A 23,524-nucleotide genomic window follows, 5' to 3' on the forward strand; every position below is an offset into this window, starting at 1 on the left:
GTAAAATTATTTAATTTTTATAAGCGATACACGTACAATACGATCGTAAATATAAGAGACTCAATCCAGGGACATAATAAGTAACCTTTCATGGTGATCATGTAAATTGGTCGTTTTTTTTTTCGATTAAACGATTATGTTATTACAAAAGAACTTAACGAGCCGTGTTAGTTCAGATTTCAGGTGAAATTCATGTTAACAAAAATGATTGTTAAGCTCGGCGAAAAAAAAATTAAAAAAAAAATTGCAAAGAAACCTGGCTTTGTCAAGATAACTCCATGACTATCTACTATGGTTAATTATGGATTACGATCTAAGCCTTTATGTAACTATTATTAAAAAATATATAATTACCATTATCATTTACATAGTATTGAAGACAGTTGTGAGGTGATGACTGCGCAAGCGGCATTTGTGCCAGACGTAACATCCAAATACGTGGCATATCGCTACCGCGCATGCGTATCACCAAGGGCGTGGACTTAGTGTTCGGTAGTTCCCCCGCTTCTCGTGTCTCACTACTGCTTGATAGAGTGTAATATACTGGAAAATAATCAGTTCATATAATTACTCAAACATTTACTCTTCTGCCCAAAGGTTGCCTACAACTTATATGGTACTAAATTATTTAATTTATGTGTATATGTATTCCTTAACAGATGTTTCTTAACTCATTTCATTACCCAAAACTTAAATTATAATTGGGAAAAACCTTTGAACAGTACCTGACAGAACATTCAAGTCCGTGAAAAAAACACAAGACAGGCTATCACATCGTCCTCGTGAAATAACTCTTAACATTATTAAGCATCACTCATCCTTCACCTCACCATTAATCAACTTTATACACAATATTTATATGCAAGGGGGAATAACACTCATATCACGTGAAAGTCAAGGCACCACAGATAATGCCATAAAGATTTTTTTTTTCAAATATCGATCAAAGACGTTACTTATTCGACGATAGAAATTATAATTAACTATTACATATTTTATATCGTGTAATGTCAGAATTTGATATGCGACATTACTAATAATATATTATAACACTCATCGAAATGTAATTTCTAAAAAAGTTAATACTAATATAAATGTACATTCAAAGTTTTAAATCGTTATTTAATTTTAACACACGATCCTACCTTACAATAGCAATAAAAAAACATCCATGAAGTAGAAAAACAAGAAACAAATTGAAACAAAGACAAAGTGACCTTTAAGAGACTTGAAGAAACTTATCAGGATATAAGACATTTCCGCTGTGGATATAAGAACGTTTCGACTCAAACGATAACATGCTTTGTGTGTAAACAAACGGATGAAATCTGTATCATATTTTGTTAAGGTATATAAGAAACCATTTTTATTAACAAGTTTATATGTTTGAAAGATACGCTATTGGTATTAAGACAACTAACATTATTAAAGATAACTTCGTAATATATCACCTATAGTATATATCATCTATGTATTTTAAAAGGAGGCCCTTAAAAGACCTTTTATTTATTTTTAAGAGTTCCAGCTCAACGCTACCAAACGATTCAAAAATCACAAGTTCGATCCAGATCTTTGTAGCTATTTTCGTCCCCATTTCTAATACAAACTTTACTTAATTGAATAGGTAATACTGTACAGTACAGTAACAGTCTGTAAATGACCCACTGCTGGGCTAAAGCCTCCTCTCCCTTTTTGAGGAGGAGAAGGTTTGGAGCTTATTCCACCACGCTGCTCCAATGCGGTTTGGTGGAATACACATGTGGCAGAATTTCGATGAAATTAGACACATGCAGGTTTCGTCACGGTGTTTTCCTTCTCCGTAGCACGAGATGAATTATAATCACAAATTAAGCACATGATAATTCAGTGGTGCTTGCCCGGGTTTAAACCCACGATCATCGGTTAAGATTCACATGTTCTTACCACTGGGCCATCTCGGCTTTTTGACAATTGTATCAGTTGTTAATTTAAAAGGTTTTTCGGTAATGTCAAAGTTCGAGTAATAATACAATGTATCAGTATTGCAGAACTATCGATAGTTTGACTATAGACAGTTGACTTCGAAAACTATTCAGGATATTCCGAAAAGCACGAGATGAATTATAAACAGAAATTACAGTAAGTAACAGCCTGTTAATGTCCCACTGCTGGGCTAAGGCCTCCTCTCCCTTTTGAGGAGAAGGTTTGGAGTTTATTCTCGTGCTTAACGGTGAAGGAAAACATCGTGAGGAAACCTGCATGTGTCTAATTTAATTGAAATTCTGCCACATGTGTATTCTACCAACCCGCATTGGAGCAGCGTGGTGGAATAAACAGAAATTAAGCAAATGAAAATTCAGAGGTGCTTGCCCTGGTTTGAACCCACATTCATCGGTTAAGATTCACGCGTTCTTACCACTGGGCCATCTCGACTTTATAGGTAATACAAAAACATATATAACTAATAATTTCTTAAATGTAGCATCGTTAGTTTTTTTTTATACTTACTATGTTGGGCGTGATTTTGTCCGCATAAAGTAAAATTTGTAGCACCTTCCCCAAGTATCATGGCATCTTCGTCACACTCCCCAGTTATTCTATTAGGCTGACCCTGAACATAAAACACAATGTGCTATACAAAAGAAATATGACGTCATTATGTTTCATAAGCTTATAATGAAGAATAAGAATTTAAAATTAGAATACATTGGCATTCTTTGCCTAGTCTTGAAATTTCACCCAGATCACAGAAGCAAATGTGCAATCTCTACTTTTTTCATGAATGGAAATAGAACTAGATCACTTCCTAAATTTAAATTATGACAAAAAAATATTTAAAATGAATTCCAGTATAGTTAATCACTTATAATTATGCCAGGTCGAATAAAAAATGTAGCCACAAATTATTTCGCCACTTAGGAATATTACGTTTCAAGGCACTGACAAGTATTAGGTCTAAGTTGTCAAATCCTTCGTCAAAATATCAATTGTTTCAGGACTTAAGCCATTTATATTACAAAGGTGCGCAATAACTCAACTAGTTGTCAAATATTGAACGTCAATAAATCTGACTTCATAAATCATAACTTTTCCTGTTGTAACCAAAACAAAAATAGGGTAGTATTATAAACGTGACCACTTTACGGTTTCTTTTCTTTCTTTTTTGGAACTGTTATTATTACACTTTTTAAATGGGGAAGCGGATTGCCACCAAAAATAACATTTTACGAAAACAAGTTGAAAAATTAAATAAATACAAAAGACTTGTACAATTGAAGTTGCCTATTACGTTAAAAAATACTTTATATTCAACTCAACGTCTGTCTTTATTCATGTGATCTAATTTTGACCACAGCGGCGTACCTTCAAGATAAGCCATCTGCGCAGAATATACGATTGTGAAAAAGTGTGTTTACTCTAATACTTCGACTCGACTAAAGAGAGACGCAAGACTAACAACTTTAAATCCTTTCCGAGGCATAAGAGGGTGTAGCGTCAAACCGAACACAGATTGTAAGTCTTTGGCGGAATGCTTGCTTTCCGTTTCCGTCACAAAATACGACGTCAAGCAACTAGCAAGTTACTGTAACGCAAATACATACCTCTCTTCAAAAGATACGAACCAGGCTTTCATTTCATCGTCCGACTTTAAATTACTTAAAATATCGGTAATTCCGACAAGGTATTACTACAAACTTCCTAACTCCAAGTTGCTACAGAGAATTTCTTGACGAAAACTCAATACAATACGAGGATCTTTCCAGAATTATAAATGAGACTGTACTTACAATGTATAACACACGCAATTGAAATTCGAATCATGCTTTATCGTAGAAAATTAGTTACTTTACGAATATAACATTTCTTCTCTCATTGCTTTATTTTATTTTCCGTATTGAATGATGGACAAGCTATTTATAGTCATATAGACTAATAATATAGGAGTTTTTTTTTGTTTTGATTAGGACTTTCTTTGTTCATTTGAACAAACTAATCTCTAGATGGTACATCTATTTGAAAAACTAGAAGATAAACAGCCCATTTATCGGAAAATGTATATATCACCACGCGATAACCCGCGGATTTGAAGTAGTAACGTTTATTGCAGGTGAAACTGCGTGGAGCAGCTAGTGATAATAAATATTTATAGCCACAAGCTAAACTAAACAAATAATTTTGATATTAAATTGACTCGATATCATTGGTCGAAATATCTTAAATAAACTATGACATTTACTATGTATTCGCGACAGGATATAAGTTATACGTATTAGGAATAGTGTTGTGTTATAAATTAAGACATATTAAATACACACCGTCGAGGATGCATAAGACCGATATAAATTTTCTTAAAATATTTTAATTAATATAAACCGAAGACTACGTGACAATTGTACAATGTTAGTTACAAAAGTGCTTTACAATTTTACAAAACTAATAATAATGCATCGGTATGATTCGATCATACAATGGAACAAGCGAAAGCTTGCTAAGATGGCGGTTTCCACGATGCTGCTGCGGTAGATTTAAGGGTTGCGTGGTACAAATGGTCAACACATAACATATTAATTAAGAACTGTTTTCAGTGCATGACATAACATAACATAATGATTATTAAATCGCATGGAATATATAAATTTAAGGTTTGTTTATACCTCTTCGATTGAAATATCGTTGTGATTTACTTACAATAGTGAAATGAACGAAGTCTATTCTCAACTGCATGATGCCCTCATGAGTCTTTTCGATGTTGATAGCACACTCCTTCTCCCCAGTCCAGAGTTCTGGGAATCCTGGTGACATGAAATATGTCAGATTATTCTGCACGACTGCCCCGCATGTCACCTCGACTGAAACAAAAAAATAATTATATAATTAGGCTTTTTAATAAAAATATATTTAATGCAATGTCACCATCGGTTTGGAATATAGATTCTACCGAGAGGAATCGGCAAGAAATCAGTATAATACAGTTTATCAATAAATAGTTAAAACTATAATATATTGATATATAAATAAATACTAGTAACTAATCTTAGTATATAGATAGGTAACGCGGCTTTCCAGTAAGTATTACAATAGACCAAAATCACAAAACTATAAATTACTTTTTTTATATATAAAATTTGTAGTCGGATGTGTAAATGGATCACTTTATGGTAAAGGTGACCCTTTAACTTGACCGTTCATCGACATTGGTGCTGTAAGAAATATTAACTGCTCCTTCCATCGCCAATGAAACATCTTGAAAACAAAGATTCTAACAAGCACGCCGTGTACACGTGCTTAGGATATAATCTTGCTCAAAATTGTATAAACTCATAATTTAATTTTAATGTATGCTCTGATTGTATTTTATTGTGCCAGTGCAATTACACTGGCTCACTCACCCTTATAATTGTATATGAACACTGTAATACATAGTATAGCAAAAATAAGTGCAGTACCCCTAATAACATATACATTGAACTTTTTTTTATAGTATAAGTTGGCGGACGAGCAAATGGGCCACCTGATGGTAAGTGGTCACCAACGCCCATAGACATTGGCATTGTCAGAAATGTTAACCATTCTTTATATCGCCAATGCGTCACTAACCTTGGGAACTCAGATGTTAAGTCCCTTGTGCCTGTACACTGGCTCACACAACCTACAAACCGGAACACAACAACACCAAGTACTGCTGTTTCGCGGTAGAATATGTGACCACTCATCAGATGTTGTTACCTACCCAGACGAGCTTGCACAAAGCCCTACCACCAGACAAAAATTAAATTGCCCAAACCTATAGCATACCTTCAAACCGGAACACAACAACACCAAGTACTGCTGTTTCGCGGTAGAATATCTGACCACTCATCAGATGTTGTTACCTACCCAAACGAGCTTGCACAAAGCCCTACCACCAGACAAAAATGAAATTGCCCAAACCTAGTATACCATGTGTTAGTATTCGTCTAACGTCCAGTTAACGAAACGTTGATCAACGTCAGATTAATTAATTTGACTAAATACTGATAGCTTATTGGTTACCTATTACGTCAACAGCTTTCACCCACCAATGAAAATTAGATTTAATACAAATTATTTTACTTTAATCAGCGTTTTGAACAGAGAGAATAAACCAAGCATATCAGATAAACAGTTAGAACTCATTCGTTGTTATTACTTTGTAACGTTACTTAAATCACTTAGATTTACGACTATACCATATAACTTCAATGTTAATTACAATTTTATTATTTTATAATAACTTTACTTATATTTTGAAAGAAAATTACATTAAAATAATTAAAATTTTATAACAAACTTTTTTAAATAAAATATATCATTATACATTACTCACTGCCTCGTTGGTCTAGTGGCTTGATATAAGGCCGCAGACCCGGAGGTCCTGGGTTCAATTCCCAGGTCGGGCCAATAAAAAAATATTGGTTTTTTCTGTCAGAAAAAATTCTCAGCAGCAGCCTGGAGTCTGGAAGTTGGAAGTGTGTACACTCCCGTGCCTCGGAAAGCACGTAAAACCGTTAGTCTTGCGCCTGAACTCTTTCCGGTCGTGTCGGATTGCCGTCCCATCGGATTATGAGAGTTAGGAAAGAGAGAGTGCACCTGTGTTTGCGCACATATTTGTGCACATATCACTCTTGTGATTAGCCGCCGTGTTCGAGATCGGTCTGGAGGACATTATCATTATACATTACTGTTACGAATAATGTATAGTTCCTTATTTTTATTTAAACAGGTCCGTTCGCGCATTTCATTGCATGTATATCTTAATATTCTATCATAGCTAGCAACGTCCCGAAAACAATGTATTTAGGTCACTGTACTTGTGTTGTAGCTTGATAATACACGTTACCGAGACGGTTCGAACTCCGGCTTTGGGTTTGGCTAGTGATCGGGTGTACTGAACTGCTTAATAGCAGTTTTGAATAATAAAGTTGGCGGTTTCGTTCCTCGAAAAACATTTCTTCTTATAGCTGATCTCTCTCCCGGCATATCAGTTGGCCTTCCTATCCGATTATTATGACCGTGTAAAATAGAGTGCCCTCGTTCGCTTATAACATTTTCTGCAAAATAGCTAGCTCTTGAATTTGCCAACGTTATAAAAATTTTGTTAGGAAAGAAATCGACTATCCTTTACATCGGCATAGCGTAACGATCTTAGGAACTACTAACTACTAACTATGATTGTACTTTTAAAAATACTGTCTCACTCACTCGTCAACTGGAACCCAATAATACTAAATAATGCTGTTTGGTACCTACCCAGATGGGCTTGGAATGAAGCCTGATCACCAAGTAATATTATTAGTAACAATCTGGCATAACAAGCAATTGCGATTATACCGGTTCACATTACTAGTGGTCCTTACTGTTTGTGCTCTCTGAAATGTTCAAAGTACATTACAAGTGCAATTACGCACTGCAATGTTCATCTAGATAGATATACATAGGTACATCTGTACATTAATCAATATGTACTTTATTGTAGTACTCTCATAAGCACTTATGAATCGTTATATTATAATATATGTTTTGTTTATTTGATACTCTTTTCAACCAATTTAATGACATCGTATATTCATACTAATACTCTGTTTGTCTGTCTGTTACGCTCTCACATCTAAACCACTGAATTTATTTTGATGAAATTTAGTATGAAGCAAGTTTAAAGTCCAAGGAAGGAGACAGGCCACTTATCATTCCACGGCGCAGCTCTTTTATGAGATGGTGAACACACGGAGGTTTCTCACATTGTTTTAATTAAGCACAGCAATTCAATCGTGCTTACCGTTTTGAACCTACAATCTTGGGTTAATATTCACGGGTTCCAACCACTGGCTCAGCTCGTAAAATGTAATCAATATTAATGTGCTGCGCTACTATGATCTATGTTACTGTGGCCAATGAATACAAAATCAGTTAAAGTGAATTACGTTCGCTTTTCACATTGGCATGCAATGTTAAATCATTACGCTTGATAGCGTTTGCCGTTAATAAGGCATCATAATATGAGCTTATATACTTTACGATTTATGATATATGAAGACTGTTAGAATTCAATAGTATATAAAAAAAAATCTATCATGTCATAATCGATGGGACGGCAAATTCGATGATCCGATGACGGCGCTTTACGGAGCACGGGTGTGTCAATACTGGCAACTTTGAGGTGCTAATGAGATTTTTTTGTATAAACCAATATCATTTATATATACATTATAAGTCACTAACTACATTATAATAAGACTAACGAGTTATTTATTTATTTATTCAGAACATACAACTATAGTAACAATACTCGTTTATAAGACACATGAATAATATACAAACAAGTTAATTGCACTTCTTCAGGACAGCGACGTGATAAGAAATAGTATACTACAACTGCTATAGCCCGAAAAAATACAGTTAATACTAAGCTATGTTTAATCTTCTCCTCAAAAAAGGATACGAAGTCTTGCCCAGTAGGACAATAACAGACTGTTACTTTTTTTTTTTAAATAAATTTATTTAAAATAGATAGTAATTTTATTCATATAATTAATAATATTATCGTCTACAAGAGTAACGGGTCATAGAAAAAAAGTTATTTATTATCTTACTACCGCTTTACCCACAGCCTGCTAAATACAAATTTCCATAGCACTTTTTTCAAAAGTAAAAGATTTATATACTCTGTAATATAATCTTTCATTACGTTTATATATATATATATATATATATACAAGTTTGGAAATCAAATTTTCAAAAATTAAGTTACCTTAGTGCTAACCTTTCTAAAAGGAACCCGTATGCAAATTTTCATGATACTAACCCCAATAGTCTGGGTGTGTCGCTGATATGTCAGTCAGAAAGTTATCCATTTATATTTACAGATAAACCATATCTAAATGTTTGACTTCTAACGACAACTCGTGCTTACCGATTTAATGGCGTATATTTTCCTAAGTTCGTTCTGTGTTATATTTTATTAGCCACACAAAAACCAACTAATCACGCAAATTGTAATTACTATGGATAAAGTACTATTATATAGAAGATCAAAGCGATAATCAACGCTTTGTTTCTATATAAAGAGCAAGTTATTCGCCCGTTAATTAACAATGGCTGGTATTAAATATTAAACCTATGTATCCACAAGTAAACCAAACAATTATATATGTAAAAACGACAGAGATATTAATTTACAAAACAGTAGGAGGCGAGGCTTACATAAACCACGTGAATCTTAATCAAATATAATGTGTTCAAATCCAGGCAAGCACTATTTTTCACGTCGGTTATACACTTATAATTTTTAAATTCATTTTACGGCGAAGATGAAAAACATTTATTTGTGCGAGTAAATTTCTGCTACATAAATATCCACTAAGCTCCACTCCACTCACAGTGGGTGAGCAGTATGATGGTATAACATCTGACCCTTTCCCTTAAAAGGGAGGCCTTTGTTTGCTAATTTTATTTTGTTTTTATTTAAAGCGTCAACAAATTTAGGCACAAGAATCAACATGATATACATACAAAGAAAACCTATTTTAAAGTCGGTTAAAAACATTCATTCATGTCTGCGACATAGGTATTTTAAACTTGGTTATATACGGTTGACGTACATTAATATAAAACTTTATAACGGATTGTGACATTTTCTTATTTCACGTTGATTTATGTGAGGTGTTTATTGTTTTTTGGTATGGTATGGTAATTTAATTAAATATAATGTTCAGTTAAATGATTATTAATGACTTATTATTAAGGTGGAGCTCTGGAGGTCTTGGGTGTGTCATAACGAAAGACGGGCCTTCGATCCGTTATTCTGTTAAAAAAAACCTTTGCTGATATTAATGAAGTTAGCAAATTCCTTTCTGGAGTGTCATCTCTGTCAGTGGGAAGGACATTATTACTAATTATCTACTAATAAATAAATCAACACTTTTGTATTTCGTATAGCTATGTCTGCACTTTTGCATCACTTTATAAAAATATCTTCACCAATTAAAGTTCTACTAAAACTTAACAATTCTTACATTTGTTCCGCATTCAGCTGGTTCTCCACAACTTCAATTGCATATTGCTTAAATATTTTGGAACTTAAACAATACATTCTAAGTTGTATACAACTTAGAATATTCAAACAATTAGATTATTCAACATTCTTGATATTACGAACGATACAAATAGCTAAGCAAGCTTGAGGTAATCAGTATGTTCAAATGGCCCCTAGGCCCTTTGAGATTTAAGAGCCGCATGTCGAAGCGGTTAGAGTAAAATTATATTATTTTTGGCCGGGGTCAAGGCTAGCAAGGCCTAGGTCGTTACCTTGTAGGCATATGTATAAGTCCAGGGCTGCATGTGAGGTTGTTCCAATTGTGTGGATTGTGGAACTACTGTAAGAACAAATTTGTAACCCGATATGGCACTCGAACGTTACATATCGAAAGGTTATTTATTTACTTTCTTTTATATTCCGGAAAAGCAAATTACTCCACTCCACCTGATGATAAGTGATATTGGAGTCCAAACGCGACGACGGCTAGTAGAGTCGTGAATATTTTGCACTAGCCGACCCTACCTTGCCGGTCCACAAGACGCCTCTTCACGCCTCCTTTGAAGGCTTAGGTTGTAAGAAAAGGAGAAAACGTGTGCTGGTAAAGAATTCCATTATTTTCGTGGTGCGACAAAGAACAGAGTTGCCAAATTTCTTCGTGCGCGATGGAATTGATGTCACAGTAAGGCGTAGACATCGAGAGCCAGCACGCGTTATATGACGAGCCGGTTTGCGTGGTTGGTGGATGCTTGCCTTTCACGCCGAAGGTTGTGGGTTCGAATCCCACCCTGGACTGATATTTGTATGCATGAACAGCCTGTTGGAGCTGCTTACCCTGAGTCTGGGTTTAATATAAGTATGTATTTACAAAAGAAAAATAGTATATGTAGTATATCAGTTGTCTGGTTTGCATAGTACAAGCTCGGTTCAAGCTTAATTTGGGATCAGATGGTCGTGTGTGAAAAATGTCCCAGAATATTATTATATTATTATTATTATTATATGTGCCGATTAATACTTAAATCTGTATTATATGTATATTATATTACGTCACATCCCCCATGCCTGACACTATGTGTAATCATGCTAATCTTAGGAACTTATGTGGGATTTTCATTAATGTCACCAATTAATTCACGTAGTTGGGTTATGGTGGTATATAAATATTATATTAGCGTTATGTAGACTGTACTGGTAGAGTAATTGTGTTCTATAAAAAACTTTATGAAAATAATTTATGATTGAATTATTTATCTCAAATAGATATAAAGAAAAGTACGCAGCACATCTATACCCGTGTAAATCTGGAAGGTTCGTTATTTATCTAATACTAGTTAGAATACTTAAATCATGTACTATTCTACAGGTATCCTTTTCGTATATTCAAGATACCAAAGTCAAATTTATTTCCCGCAAATATTTTTGTTAGTTCTCGAAAGCCAAAGTGTTCGATTTTTAAAAAATCATCGTCTTGTTCTTCAATTAAATATATCATAAATTTCAAAAAAGCAGCTGCTAACACAAATCCTATCTAAGAACAATAGTGTATTACGGGAAGATTTATTAGGTATTCAGCTCTGCGGTGTCGTTCACCGCAACTTTAGGAGCGCGTGAATTGTTCTTAGATTGGAAAACTTTAAGTTGGATTGCGAACGAGTAGTTGATAATGGAATTTCTGTATTGTTTTAATGTGATAGAACGAGTGATTGGCAAATTGGCCAAATGTTTGTTCAAATTTAATTTGCCAATTAAAACTTTTTAAATATTATCAGCTACATTTGTTTGTTTGAATAAAATTAATATAGAATATCCAAATATAACATATATGAATGTATATAACAATATATGAATATTTCTAGATTTTATTTATAAGATGACATATTTAGATACCGCAAATGTGTCAAATTGTATGAAAACTTACCGTTTATTGCGTTGAGTCAAAGCCACAACGGATGAAATGAATCAAGCGTAATTCCCTATGCTTACATAAATAATATAGAAAAGTAAACGAGGAACCATTTCATTTGACAAAGATTCTAGTTAAACAGTAGCGACGTTAGGGTAGGGCGCGGTTGAGCGACGGTCCAAGGAGCCAGAGTAATATTAATTTCATTCTTTGCTTTTGTTTTGGTTAGCGGGTGTCGTGAGAATCTCGCTAAGGTACTAAAATCGGCACTTCATTTAGAAATAAATATCAATAAAGCTATTTAATAGCAGTATTGAATATCAATTTAACATTTTAAGTATAAGTAAGGTAAAGACGTAAAAAGTTATAACACAAGGTAAGCACTTTAAAACTCAGCTTAGTTGATTTTGAATCCACTATCATTTATTAAGATCCATAATAGGTTTTATCCACTGAGGCATTTTAGTTCTACACATTACATATATACACACATTAAGCGATGAAATAGGAGGCAGGAGCTTATACTTAAAAGAGTATTAAAAAATGTGAACTTACAAACACAGCACACGCCGAACCCATGTGCGCAGTCACCAGAAGCCTTTCCATCTCTCTGACGACAGTCGTACGGGTTGAGGCAGATCCCTGCTCTCGCAATAGTAAAACCAGACGGCTGGCATTCCTTCTCACCACCAACGGGGAAGAAATTGAGCACTTTACCCAGTGAGAAGATATTACCTGAAATAGAAAATTATAATTTAGACATTAGAGAAAAATAAAAAGAAAGCGTTTTGGTTGGCATACCATTCGCATATTTATTACTTATGATAAGATAGATAAATCATAAAAGTACTTTCTAATTAATTACATAAAGTTTTGAATAAAGAAATAATATAAGAATGAAATGTTAAATATATAAAAAACTAGTGTCCGCCCGCGGCTTCACCCGCATGTCCGGTAAAGAGGGGAGATGTTTATAATTTTATTTATTTGTAGTTTATTCCACGACGAGTATAGAATAGACCACATTGGAGTAAAAAAAAATATAAGGAAAAAAATGTGTGCAAGCTCGGTCTTGACAATTATAGTGATCTCTGATTACCGAACGTTCGGTAAAAGTAGTTTTGTAAGAGAATGGATAAATTAAATCTATCTACATGTATTTTAATATCTGCTTTTCCATTTAAAATAAAAAATAAATTTAAAAATAAATCCAACTTTAAACTAAAACCATCCATTTATTACAATTTAAGAACCTTTAAAAAGGCGTTACATTGTTCGCTCCAAAAATTCAATAGCATTTAAATATCAAGTAAGCGATACAATAGAACAGATAACAGTTTATTCCAGCACTTAAAGCTATTAAAGAGTCTAAATACGGCAAGAATACGAGTACGACCATTCGTTGCCAAGTTCAGTAAGATTAACGGGGCCTAAGAAAATAAAACGGAACCTTAATTCTAGATTATCTCTTAAATTCTTTGTTTTCTAAGTCCGTTAACCAAACGATTTGTGACCATTCTAAGATGAGCCCTTGTAAAATTAGGAAAGACAACTTTTAATGAAGTCATAATAGTATCACACCTCATTAATCTAATGGTCAGCTTTTAAACACGATATTCTGGTTTAAAATTCCGTTTCTTCTAGTAAATGTTATTGGGTTTTTTCCGTCAGGTAAATCTCAGTAACAGTCTGATGATAATTACCTTTCCCATATGTGTGGACTATACTTCCTACACAGATTAGAAAAAGTAACTTTTATACGAATGTAAAGGATTTTCAATGTAGATATTTATTTATATTAATATCATTATTCACAATTAGTAGCGTCAATATAATTAAACTGGTTAAAATAAATACTATACTAAAATATTTGTATGATTGCATTTTATATTTTTGCAAAATAAATTCGTCGTTCCATCAATATTTTTGGCAATATTCCAATCCTATTAGCTCTTGTGGAATTTAAAATTTCATTTCATTTTCTGTAATATTATTTTAAACCATATTAAATAAAACTAATTTAAAATATTTTTTTATGAATGACGATTTATTTAATAGATGTATTTTTATTTAAAAAAAACATTGCTTTTTTAATCATGTAGACCACAAGATTAGAAGTAAATATATGTTGTGTAAAGTTGACTGGCCTTTTCTTCTATTGAGGAGAATGTTTGAAATTACCACACTGCTCCAATATAGATTAGTGGATGCATTTTATGATCACCCATTATTTTATAATTACTTATTTGTAGGGTCATTGGCTTATTAGGATTAATTCGTCATAATATGTGTAGTAAAAAAATAATTTCCATATATCAAGAAAACATAAGTGTGCCAGCTAACTAATATACTACTGAGAAAAAAGGTCTATCGTTACAAGAACAAGTCATTCGTAATGTAGAACCAGTTCGAGTTGAACTGAAGCCACATAACTATCAAGTCCAAGACTATCAAGCAAAGTTCTTGTGAGCTTTGTAGACTTATCAATTACCTAAGTGGAAACGTACTAATTTAATTCATTATTGGACCCCGATATTCTCTTTTATAGAAAATATTTCTGGCACTCCTCCAGCTAATGAAAAGGTTAAATGTTGCCAATATGATATTCCCGTCTATTCAAAAAGAAAGGAAAAAATAGCGTATTTCTTAATGATTTGAAATAATGTGTATATGTTTATATATAATGTGACTATAAATAACAAGTTATTATGTAAATAAAAATGAAAGATAATATATTTATAGTTAGGTTGGAGTGTATTTTTATTCCATCTTACTCAAAAGGATGAAATGTAAAAGGAAAAATCACTATAAGATTTTGTTTACGAACACAAAGTGCTTGTACGTGAGAGACATTTGAAATTCCAAAGCAAACATTAACTTCGTTGTAAGGAACGATATAATGGCCTTCGGGACACTTTACGTGTACCACAGATCATATTATAACAAAACACAGACTTACACGCTGGAGTCATATCTATTTTTTTTATACTATATGAAAAAAATAACGCGTGTCATTTGTTCGAGCACCGGAACTTTCGAATAATATTAATTTCCATCATTTCCATTTAGGATGTTATTTTTTTAATTTTGATGATTTGTTTTAGTCTCTCATTATTTTCTACCATAACTTTGCAAATTAATAATAAATAATAAATCGTTAATAAATAAGGCTTACTCGATAAATGATTATGTAAATGACAAAAAACGTTATGTTAATATTTGTTGATTTTCATTTAGGATAAATTATAATTGAAATACTTAATCCTTCTTGATTTAAGTTTTTTTTTAATTTTCGTATAGTTTATCGCCGAGCATCAGAACCATTTTAAAAAGCGACCTTCGAATAATATGTCTTTTATCTTCTGAGTCATTTGGACTCTACGATGTTTCTGTTTATTGATACTCTAAGTCTATTGTAATAATAAATAAATTCACTCATTCTTAATATTGTTAATATTTTTAAGTATTGTTATGTAAAAACATTTATATACGATTATATATATATACAAAACTATAAGGAACAGAAACTAATATCATTCATTCATTCCTAGTAAATCTATAATCAAAATTGTCTGCAGCGCTCCTATCTATTTAATATTTTGATGATATGATTATTACCTGAAGTACCAATTTCAAAAAATATTAATGAGTATACTTCGCAATTTCAAAGTGACGGCTTTTGTTTGCAAAAGAAATATCCAAAGTTTATAAGTTGATAAAAAAGTAGAATAACTACTTCCTGAAAAAAACTTCTTCAAGTCACAAACTTAATAGCATCTTAATACAAGTCGACTTAATTACAACTTGCATTCATTAAAACTACTTCTACCTTCATTAAGAAAACTTTTCTTTATAACTTCAAGAGCCTTTAATTCAAAGGCGTCGATATGATGAGTTTGTTTTTATGAAGCTTAACGGCAAAAACAACGTCACTAACTTACATATGTTCGTATTTATTCATGGTGTGGTACCATTTCTTCTTCCTAAATGACATTTGTAAAGTATTCCTATCAAAGACATAGTGTAAAAAAAATACTCTGTCTCGCAAAGCAGGCCTCACTGGAACAAAATCCCATGTTAATGTTGGATATTGATATCTACAAAAACCTAATATGATTACATAATCATTTAAGAATAACCTACTGTTTAAAATACTCGTTTTTGAACATAGCGTAGAGGGCTAATGTTCTGTACATATATTCCAAAAAAGCCGGTATTCGGGCGAATATAAGCTGGCCAAATACGACGAATATTAACGGAATACTCGTTACAACTCTATTATACATTGATAAGTATTCAACAAACAATAAATTATAGTGTTGCAAGTCGATAGTCCACTATCGATAGACAAGCGATTGTTTATCGATAGTTAGAGTTTAAAAATTGTATCGATATTATAGTCACGTGTCGATGGTTTTGGACTATCGAGTCAATGATTTTTCGATGGGACTGAAGTTTTGTTACATCTAGTGTATCGACGAAATTGCTGTTATCAATTGTATTGTGCACGGAGAGCTTTAATTACTATTGACAGAAACTCAGTATCGACTCAAGACGATACTTTCAATAGTAATATCGAATATCCTGAATAGTTTTCGAAGTCAACTGTCTATAGTCAAACTATCGATAGTTCTGCAATACTGATACATTGTATTATTACTCGAACTTTGACATTACCGAAAAACCTTTTAAATTAACAATTGATACAATTGTCAAAAAGCCGAGATGGCCCAGTGGTAAGAACATGTGAATCTTAACCGATGATCGTGGGTTTAAACCCGGGCAAGCACCACTGAATTTTCATGTGCTTAATTTGTGATTATAATTCATCTCGTGCTACGGAGAAGGAAAACATCGTGAGGAAACCTGCATGTGTCTAATTTCACTGAAATTCTGCCACATGTGTATTCCACCAACCCGCATTGGAGCAGCGTGGTGGAATAAGCTCCAAACCTTCTCCTCAAAAAAGAGGAGAGGAGGCCTTTAGCCCAGCAGTGGGACATTCACAGGCTGTTACGGTACGGTACGGAACGGTACAATTGTCAAAAATATTCTGACATATTAACAGGACGGCAGTGAATTAAAGTAATATTATGTTGGGTATTCGCAATGGCAATTGGCTTATACGCCTGGGATGATCCTATGATCAAATTTATATCATACTGGTGGTAGGGCTTTGTGCAAGCTCGTCTGGGTAGGTACCACCCACAATACTATAGAATAGTATGTACGAAATATCGCCACAGGCGATATTTATAGAAATAAAATGTTATTTTCATTTTGTGTTAAATGTTGTACAATCATTATTTTATTAAAAGGCAGATTAATAAAAATAAGGTTTGTAATTTATTAATAAAAAAATAAGGCATCACAGTGCTCTGTTTAATATTGAATTGAAGAATAAATTGTTAATTAATAAAAAAATATATAAATAAAGAAAATTAATAAATAAATATGGAATTATGATGGCATAAGAAAGCGTCATGCTGTTTGTCGTCACAGCATATGACCGACTCATATGCTCTTACCCCCGAGGTGCGGTAATAGATGTTTCACGGGATAAAACCTTTGTAAAAAAATATGAAATGAATGCTCAATTGCTTCGTATTCAATGCATCGCGTATTGTTCATCCGATGGAGTTATTCCTTTGCACTGTTGACGTCACGTGTATCTGACATAGTAATAAAAGTAAGTAACAGCCTGTATATGTCCCACTGCTGAGCTAAGGCCTCCTCTCCCTTTTTGAGGAGAAGGTTTGGAGCTTATTCCAACACGCTGCTCCAATGCGGGTTGGTGGAATACACATGTGGTAGAATTTCGATGAAATTAGACACATGCAGGTTTCCTCACGATGTTTTCCTTCACCGAAAAGCACGAGATGAATTATAAACAGAAATTAAGCACATGAAAATTCAGAGGTGCTTGCCCGGGTTTGAACCCACGTTCATCGGTTAAGATTCACGCGTTCTTACCACTGGTAATATCAACGTGTAATAAAAACCAAGATATAATTTTTGAAGTGGCCTTTTTTATCGACTTTTCATCATCAGTCATCATGCTGCAGAATTAAATTTAATGTAAAGCTTCTTCCTACTATTAACTACTTCCGGTTCGGAATGTACATTATAAGTATTATGTGATAATCACAATCGTCAGCTGCGTTCTAACGGTTCTTATATCCTTTCTGTTCCTATTCATACTTCTGGTTTCGTTTCTAATTCTTACCCCGTTCAAGCTGTCCGATTATGAAACAAAGAACCTGAACATATTAGAAAAGCTACCTCTAAATTTACTTTCAAGACTCGTCTCCGAGAGCACATTTTTGGTCAGTAAGTTCCTAGTTCTTGTCATCTTATGACATCTATAATACACTAATATTCCTATGTTTATACTATATATATTATAGCTTTGTATTTATTTTGTTGATGTTATATTTGCATGTATGTATATTTTTGATTACTAATTACCGCCTTCACGGATTTCTGCTTAACCTCAATGTGACTGGCAGAGAATTCCTTCAGGCATTAATTCCGCCTTTTGTTCCAACTACATATTGTGGTGGTCAATAAAGTTTTAAATAAATAAAAATAATAATACCGAAGAGAACCGGTAAAAAACTCAGTAGTGACTCTCTTTCTTAAATAAAATACAATATATAAAATTAAAGAACAATAAAATATCGGTATTCCTTAATAATACTTGGATGAAGTATATTTTGATTTTCAAATTCAATCTACGCCGAGCAAATCGATCAGGTAGCAGCTAATGGACTATACAAAGGTTAGCAACAAAATCCTAATATGAAAAAGGGCTTAGTAACATGTCTTAAAATGTTTTAAAATAAACATGTTACGAAAATAACAAGACGCCTTATCTCCTACAAGGAAACATATAGTATGACATATGACCGACGCTGAGAGCGTTCCACTTCGGGCAAGATATTCCGTAAATCGGTTTCGGTAAAGACGTAATATTTAAAATGGGTTACTGATATTGACTCTATATTGTAACGGGTTTGAATAAAGAAAAGAAAAATAAAAAGTAAAAGGGTTTTTGTGTCAAGGCTGGTTCTGCTTCTGAAATCATTCCGGTCGTTTATGAGGCTGATGGATCAAAGAGTTTACCTGTGTTTGCGTACACAATCGACCACTGTAAAATCTCTTGCATATCCCTTGAAAATGACTACAGATATAGAAATCTATCAGAAGGACGTCATCAACATACTACGTCATTAATTAAAACAGAACAAGTATACAGTACAACATTCATTCATAATAATAATCTCATTAGAAACCAAACATAAAACTAGACACACAGTACACTTTCTCAATATAAATTGTAAGCAAAACATTGATACCGTTTTATAACCTACCAACGAAATAGTAACAAAAAAACATGACTAAACAAAATATTAAAAGTTTTAAATCCTCAATTTCAATACAAGACTAACGATGTCCTAAAAAACACGACTGAAGAATTGAACATAAGTATTAAATTATGTTTTTTTTTATCCGAATCTTTTTATCAAACCATCTTGAACATAGTAAAATACAATAGTAATTTTTTGGTATGTCTAATCATTTGTCATTAAAAGACTATCTAAATACTAAGAGTGTGAGCGATCATCAATCAAAAATCATATCTTTAATTTGAACACCGTTACGAGACATACTTATAATTTAAATTTAAAAAATACAATAAACAAAATTAAATAGTATATCAACAATAAAATCTTTCATTGTTAGATGTTACCCAAATGTTACAAATCATTTTACAAAATTATCATTCCAATACAAAGTTACCACGGTTTCGAAATGTTGATTATACTGGAAAAAAAAACAAAAGAAGTATTACAGAATTAATTAGTATTACCAAATATCCAATATCCTATTGACAATTTCACAGTAAATACAAAGCGTAAACGAATATAGAAAGAAAACTTAATTAAGGACTGTGCGGACGGTACTTTTTATTTTTATTTTTAATACGTCGTTCGATTTAGTCGTTACTTCGGCACGATAGGAAGATAGGGTTGTCCGTTTTAGACACCGTCTACACCCTAAAGTTGATCACTTACAGGCAAGAATCGAAAAAATCGAATAATTACATCTAATTTCATTTAAAAATACATTTTTTATATTATCAATACAAGCTGTGTGTTAATGATAACTTTGATATATTTTTATATCCGGGTGATAAACATGCAAGCCCTTGCCTTACCCAAAGGTCCTTGTGCCCCAGTTGAACCCCAGAAGGAACAGATTCGATGTCAGGCTCAGAAACAAATAAATCATTTGGATCAAAGCCAGATTTTATACGCACGGAACTATCTCAGTATATCTTATGAAATAATAATATTAACCGTGTTAAGTTTTATTCATCTAGTTATGCAAATGATATTTGTGAGAAAAACATGTTTGATAACATTCATGTATCGACTAAAGACCAATTTTCTAATCAAGTATTTCGAAGTTTATCAATTTCTTTTAATGTATATTTGTGTATTTTTACATCGCATCCGCATCTCTTTTTTTAAAACAAAAACGGTATATAGCAAATTGGCCATCTGATGACCAGCGTCTACAGACATTGGCGTTTTTATGGTAAGAAATATTAAACATTGCTTACAAAGCCAATGCACCCTCAACCTTTAGAACTAAGATGTTATGTCCCTTGTGCCTTTAGTTACACTGACTCACTCACTGTTTATACCGGAGCATAAAAATACTAAGTACTGTTGGCGGTAGAAAGTGTGATAAGTAGGTATTATCTAGACGGGCTTGCAAACAGCTCTATCACTGAGTGAATCTTCCTTTGTACTTTGTGACCGATTACAATGTACTTCTTATGTAGACTTATATGAGAATATCTTTAGTAAAAGGCGAAAGATTTATACGTTTTGGGGAGAAATCACCAATTAAAAAACAAAGATGAGAATATCTAATATAAAACTTAAATGACACCTTAGTTATGTTTATGGACAAAGAAAATATTTTTTACTGATGACGATGGTTATTATTAAATAATCGTATTTATGTAGCTAAAATTATTGGCTGTTAACATATTGTTATATAACTGTAAGTATATCTGTTAAAACATCCAGAAAATACATTCATGCTTCATAGCTAAGAAATCTCACTATTATAAAAAAATATCAACCAATAAATGAAAGATTGACCTTTGGGTTGGCGGAGTAACAATTATAATATATTACGTATTTCTACATAGTTTGCTTATTATATGGTAAATAATTAATTTTATATCAAAAGGGTAAAGGAATTTCTAAACCATTGAAACTATATCAGCAATTTTAATTTGACATACCATACAAATAAAATGAAAAAACATCCAAAGCTCAAGTTTCTGTGCTCGTTATTTGTTTTCCTAGTTGTTATACATCACGCTTCGAATCGATCTACGAAGTGTACTCACTAACCATAAACCAAACTGACAAAGAGCATAGAAAAAAAAATATTTAAAAAAAATCGTCTAATTGACATCTTAAAATTAATATAGTATTACAATACTACAATATAATAAACTGACAAACTAATACTAAACTTGTTAATCGACAACCCTATATACAAAGTTCTAGTTGTAAAAAAAAACCGTTAAAAAGAACCACGAACAAATCGACTTTTTACTCTTTGCTTTTTTAAACTTATCCGATATTAATATTACAAGGTTATTACTAAGCAGATTTTCGAAGCAATTATGTTTTTTTCTTACCTTTTAAAGTTCTAATGCTATTGGGAATCAGATATCCAAATCAGTACAGCTATTTTTTAAGAACAAACTACAGAAAATGGTCGTGAAATGTTGGAATGTGATATGTGACATTGACTGTAATAATTACAAACATAAAATAACATTTCAAGAATACACGCATCAAAATAGTATATTACCATAAGTCGGTTCTCAACATTTACGGGTGAGTACCGAAGTGAGTTCTTGCACAATGGCACATAATATAAGGAAAAAGATACACGCCAAATAAATAAAGAGTTGGATAAAAAAAAACGACAAACCTTATGGAAAGATCCAATCCATATCTGTTCTTTTTTTATGTTATTCGAGGTCAAAGCCGGAAGCAACAATTGCTTCACTTTCACCGTAACAGAAATGTAAAAAAAAAAATTACGCCCGTTACAACTTTCGTGATCACATTTAGATGACAGCGCGGTTTGTAAGTGTTCAAGCATTGCCAGCGACCTCATCTTCACTGAATCATATAGAAAATCAAAATCATAACACACTTTATTCAAGTGAGCCTACTTAAGGACTTTTGATGACTTCATTTTATTTTTATGTGTTTACAGCATATATGTATACTAATTGTCATGACAACCAAGTAACCGGTATAGAAGTTGATGTGCTGCAACGTGAAAAGATGGAGTGTGTGGACTGCTCCATGATAGCTACTTATATATATCAACTTTCATGATAATCAGTCAAACATTTTCAAAGTCTATTAATTTCAAACACATATATAAATAAACAAATATTATTTACTATATTTATGAGTTTAATTCTGTAATTTTGAAATCTACTCTGTCGAAACTTCGGAAACGGCTGCATTTTATTTTAATAATTAGCGGTTTAAGAGCGACCGCGACTTTTTTTTTGCTAATTTCTTCAAAAATTTTTTCACACAAACTTTCATCCTCCTTATAACTACCTTAGAGGCTTAACTTTTAAAATACTTCCTTAGTTAACCCACTATGTAAAAGGAACATGTATGCAAATTTTCACGGAGCTACCCCGTTTGGGCTGTGCGTTGATATGTGAGTCAGTTAGTTAGTTATTATTTTATATATATAAAGATAGAATAACAGTTTATAAAAACATTTAAAATATTCATACCATTATTCATGAGGATATAAATATTACGAAGTAAGGTTTTTTATCTCTGACACAAGCCAAACAAATGCTGACTCTAATACGACACTTTCATTACAGAACACCCAAAATAATTTACAAAAACGGCAGCGCTTTCTTTCGTATATTTCAGGCATATTGGTATTCAAAAAATAATTCTCGACAGGACGCCTGCCATCCTCTGTCCCGTTGCGATTGTCCCAAATACATAATTTATTATTTTGTTTCATCTGTTCCGATTATACAATAAATATAAAAAAACTTACGTGTTTTTGTTTAATCAAAACGCTACAGAGCCTTGTTGTAACTTTTATATGGCTTCAAATTCATGGCATCATTAGATAAGACTGGAATGTTGACGTAATTTGTTATGACGAGATAAAATACTTGAATAACTTCGTAAGAACTTCCTGAACGTATTTACTATCATACCAAACATATATTTTCTTTTCCTTCCGACATTCCTTGCGTATCTTTGATGTAATAAAGCAGCATATTTACTGTACTTTTAGAAGTATAAGACTTCTATTATGTATTTGCCCCAGTGCTGGGCAAATACTGTCTTTACTAGGTGGTAGCGCTTTGTGCACGCTCGTCTGAGTAGGTACCACCCACTCATCACATATTCTACCGCCAAACAGCAGTACTTACACCACTCCATCAGTGGGGCAACAACGTTAATAATATTGAATAGTTAAAAAATCTTACA

The 23,524-nt window shown here is 32.8% G+C and overlaps 1 protein-coding gene across 1 annotated transcript in view; it reads right to left on the bottom strand.

The window, feature by feature from the left end:
- LOC126772085 (uncharacterized) overlaps positions 1-23,524 on the bottom strand; it is a 49,323-nt gene that overhangs the window by 5,209 nt on the left and 20,590 nt on the right. The window contains exons 2-5 of the mRNA XM_050492256.1: positions 12,492-12,671; positions 4,669-4,829; positions 2,488-2,590; positions 355-543 (exon numbers count right to left, since the gene is read on the bottom strand). Of these exons, the coding sequence (XP_050348213.1) occupies positions 355-543; positions 2,488-2,590; positions 4,669-4,829; positions 12,492-12,671 (633 nt within the window). The remainder of the gene's footprint in view (positions 1-354; positions 544-2,487; positions 2,591-4,668; positions 4,830-12,491; positions 12,672-23,524) is intronic.

This window comes from Nymphalis io, chromosome 11 (genome assembly GCF_905147045.1).
Source record: "Nymphalis io chromosome 11, ilAglIoxx1.1, whole genome shotgun sequence".
Taxonomy (NCBI): Eukaryota; Metazoa; Arthropoda; class Insecta; order Lepidoptera; family Nymphalidae; genus Nymphalis; species Nymphalis io.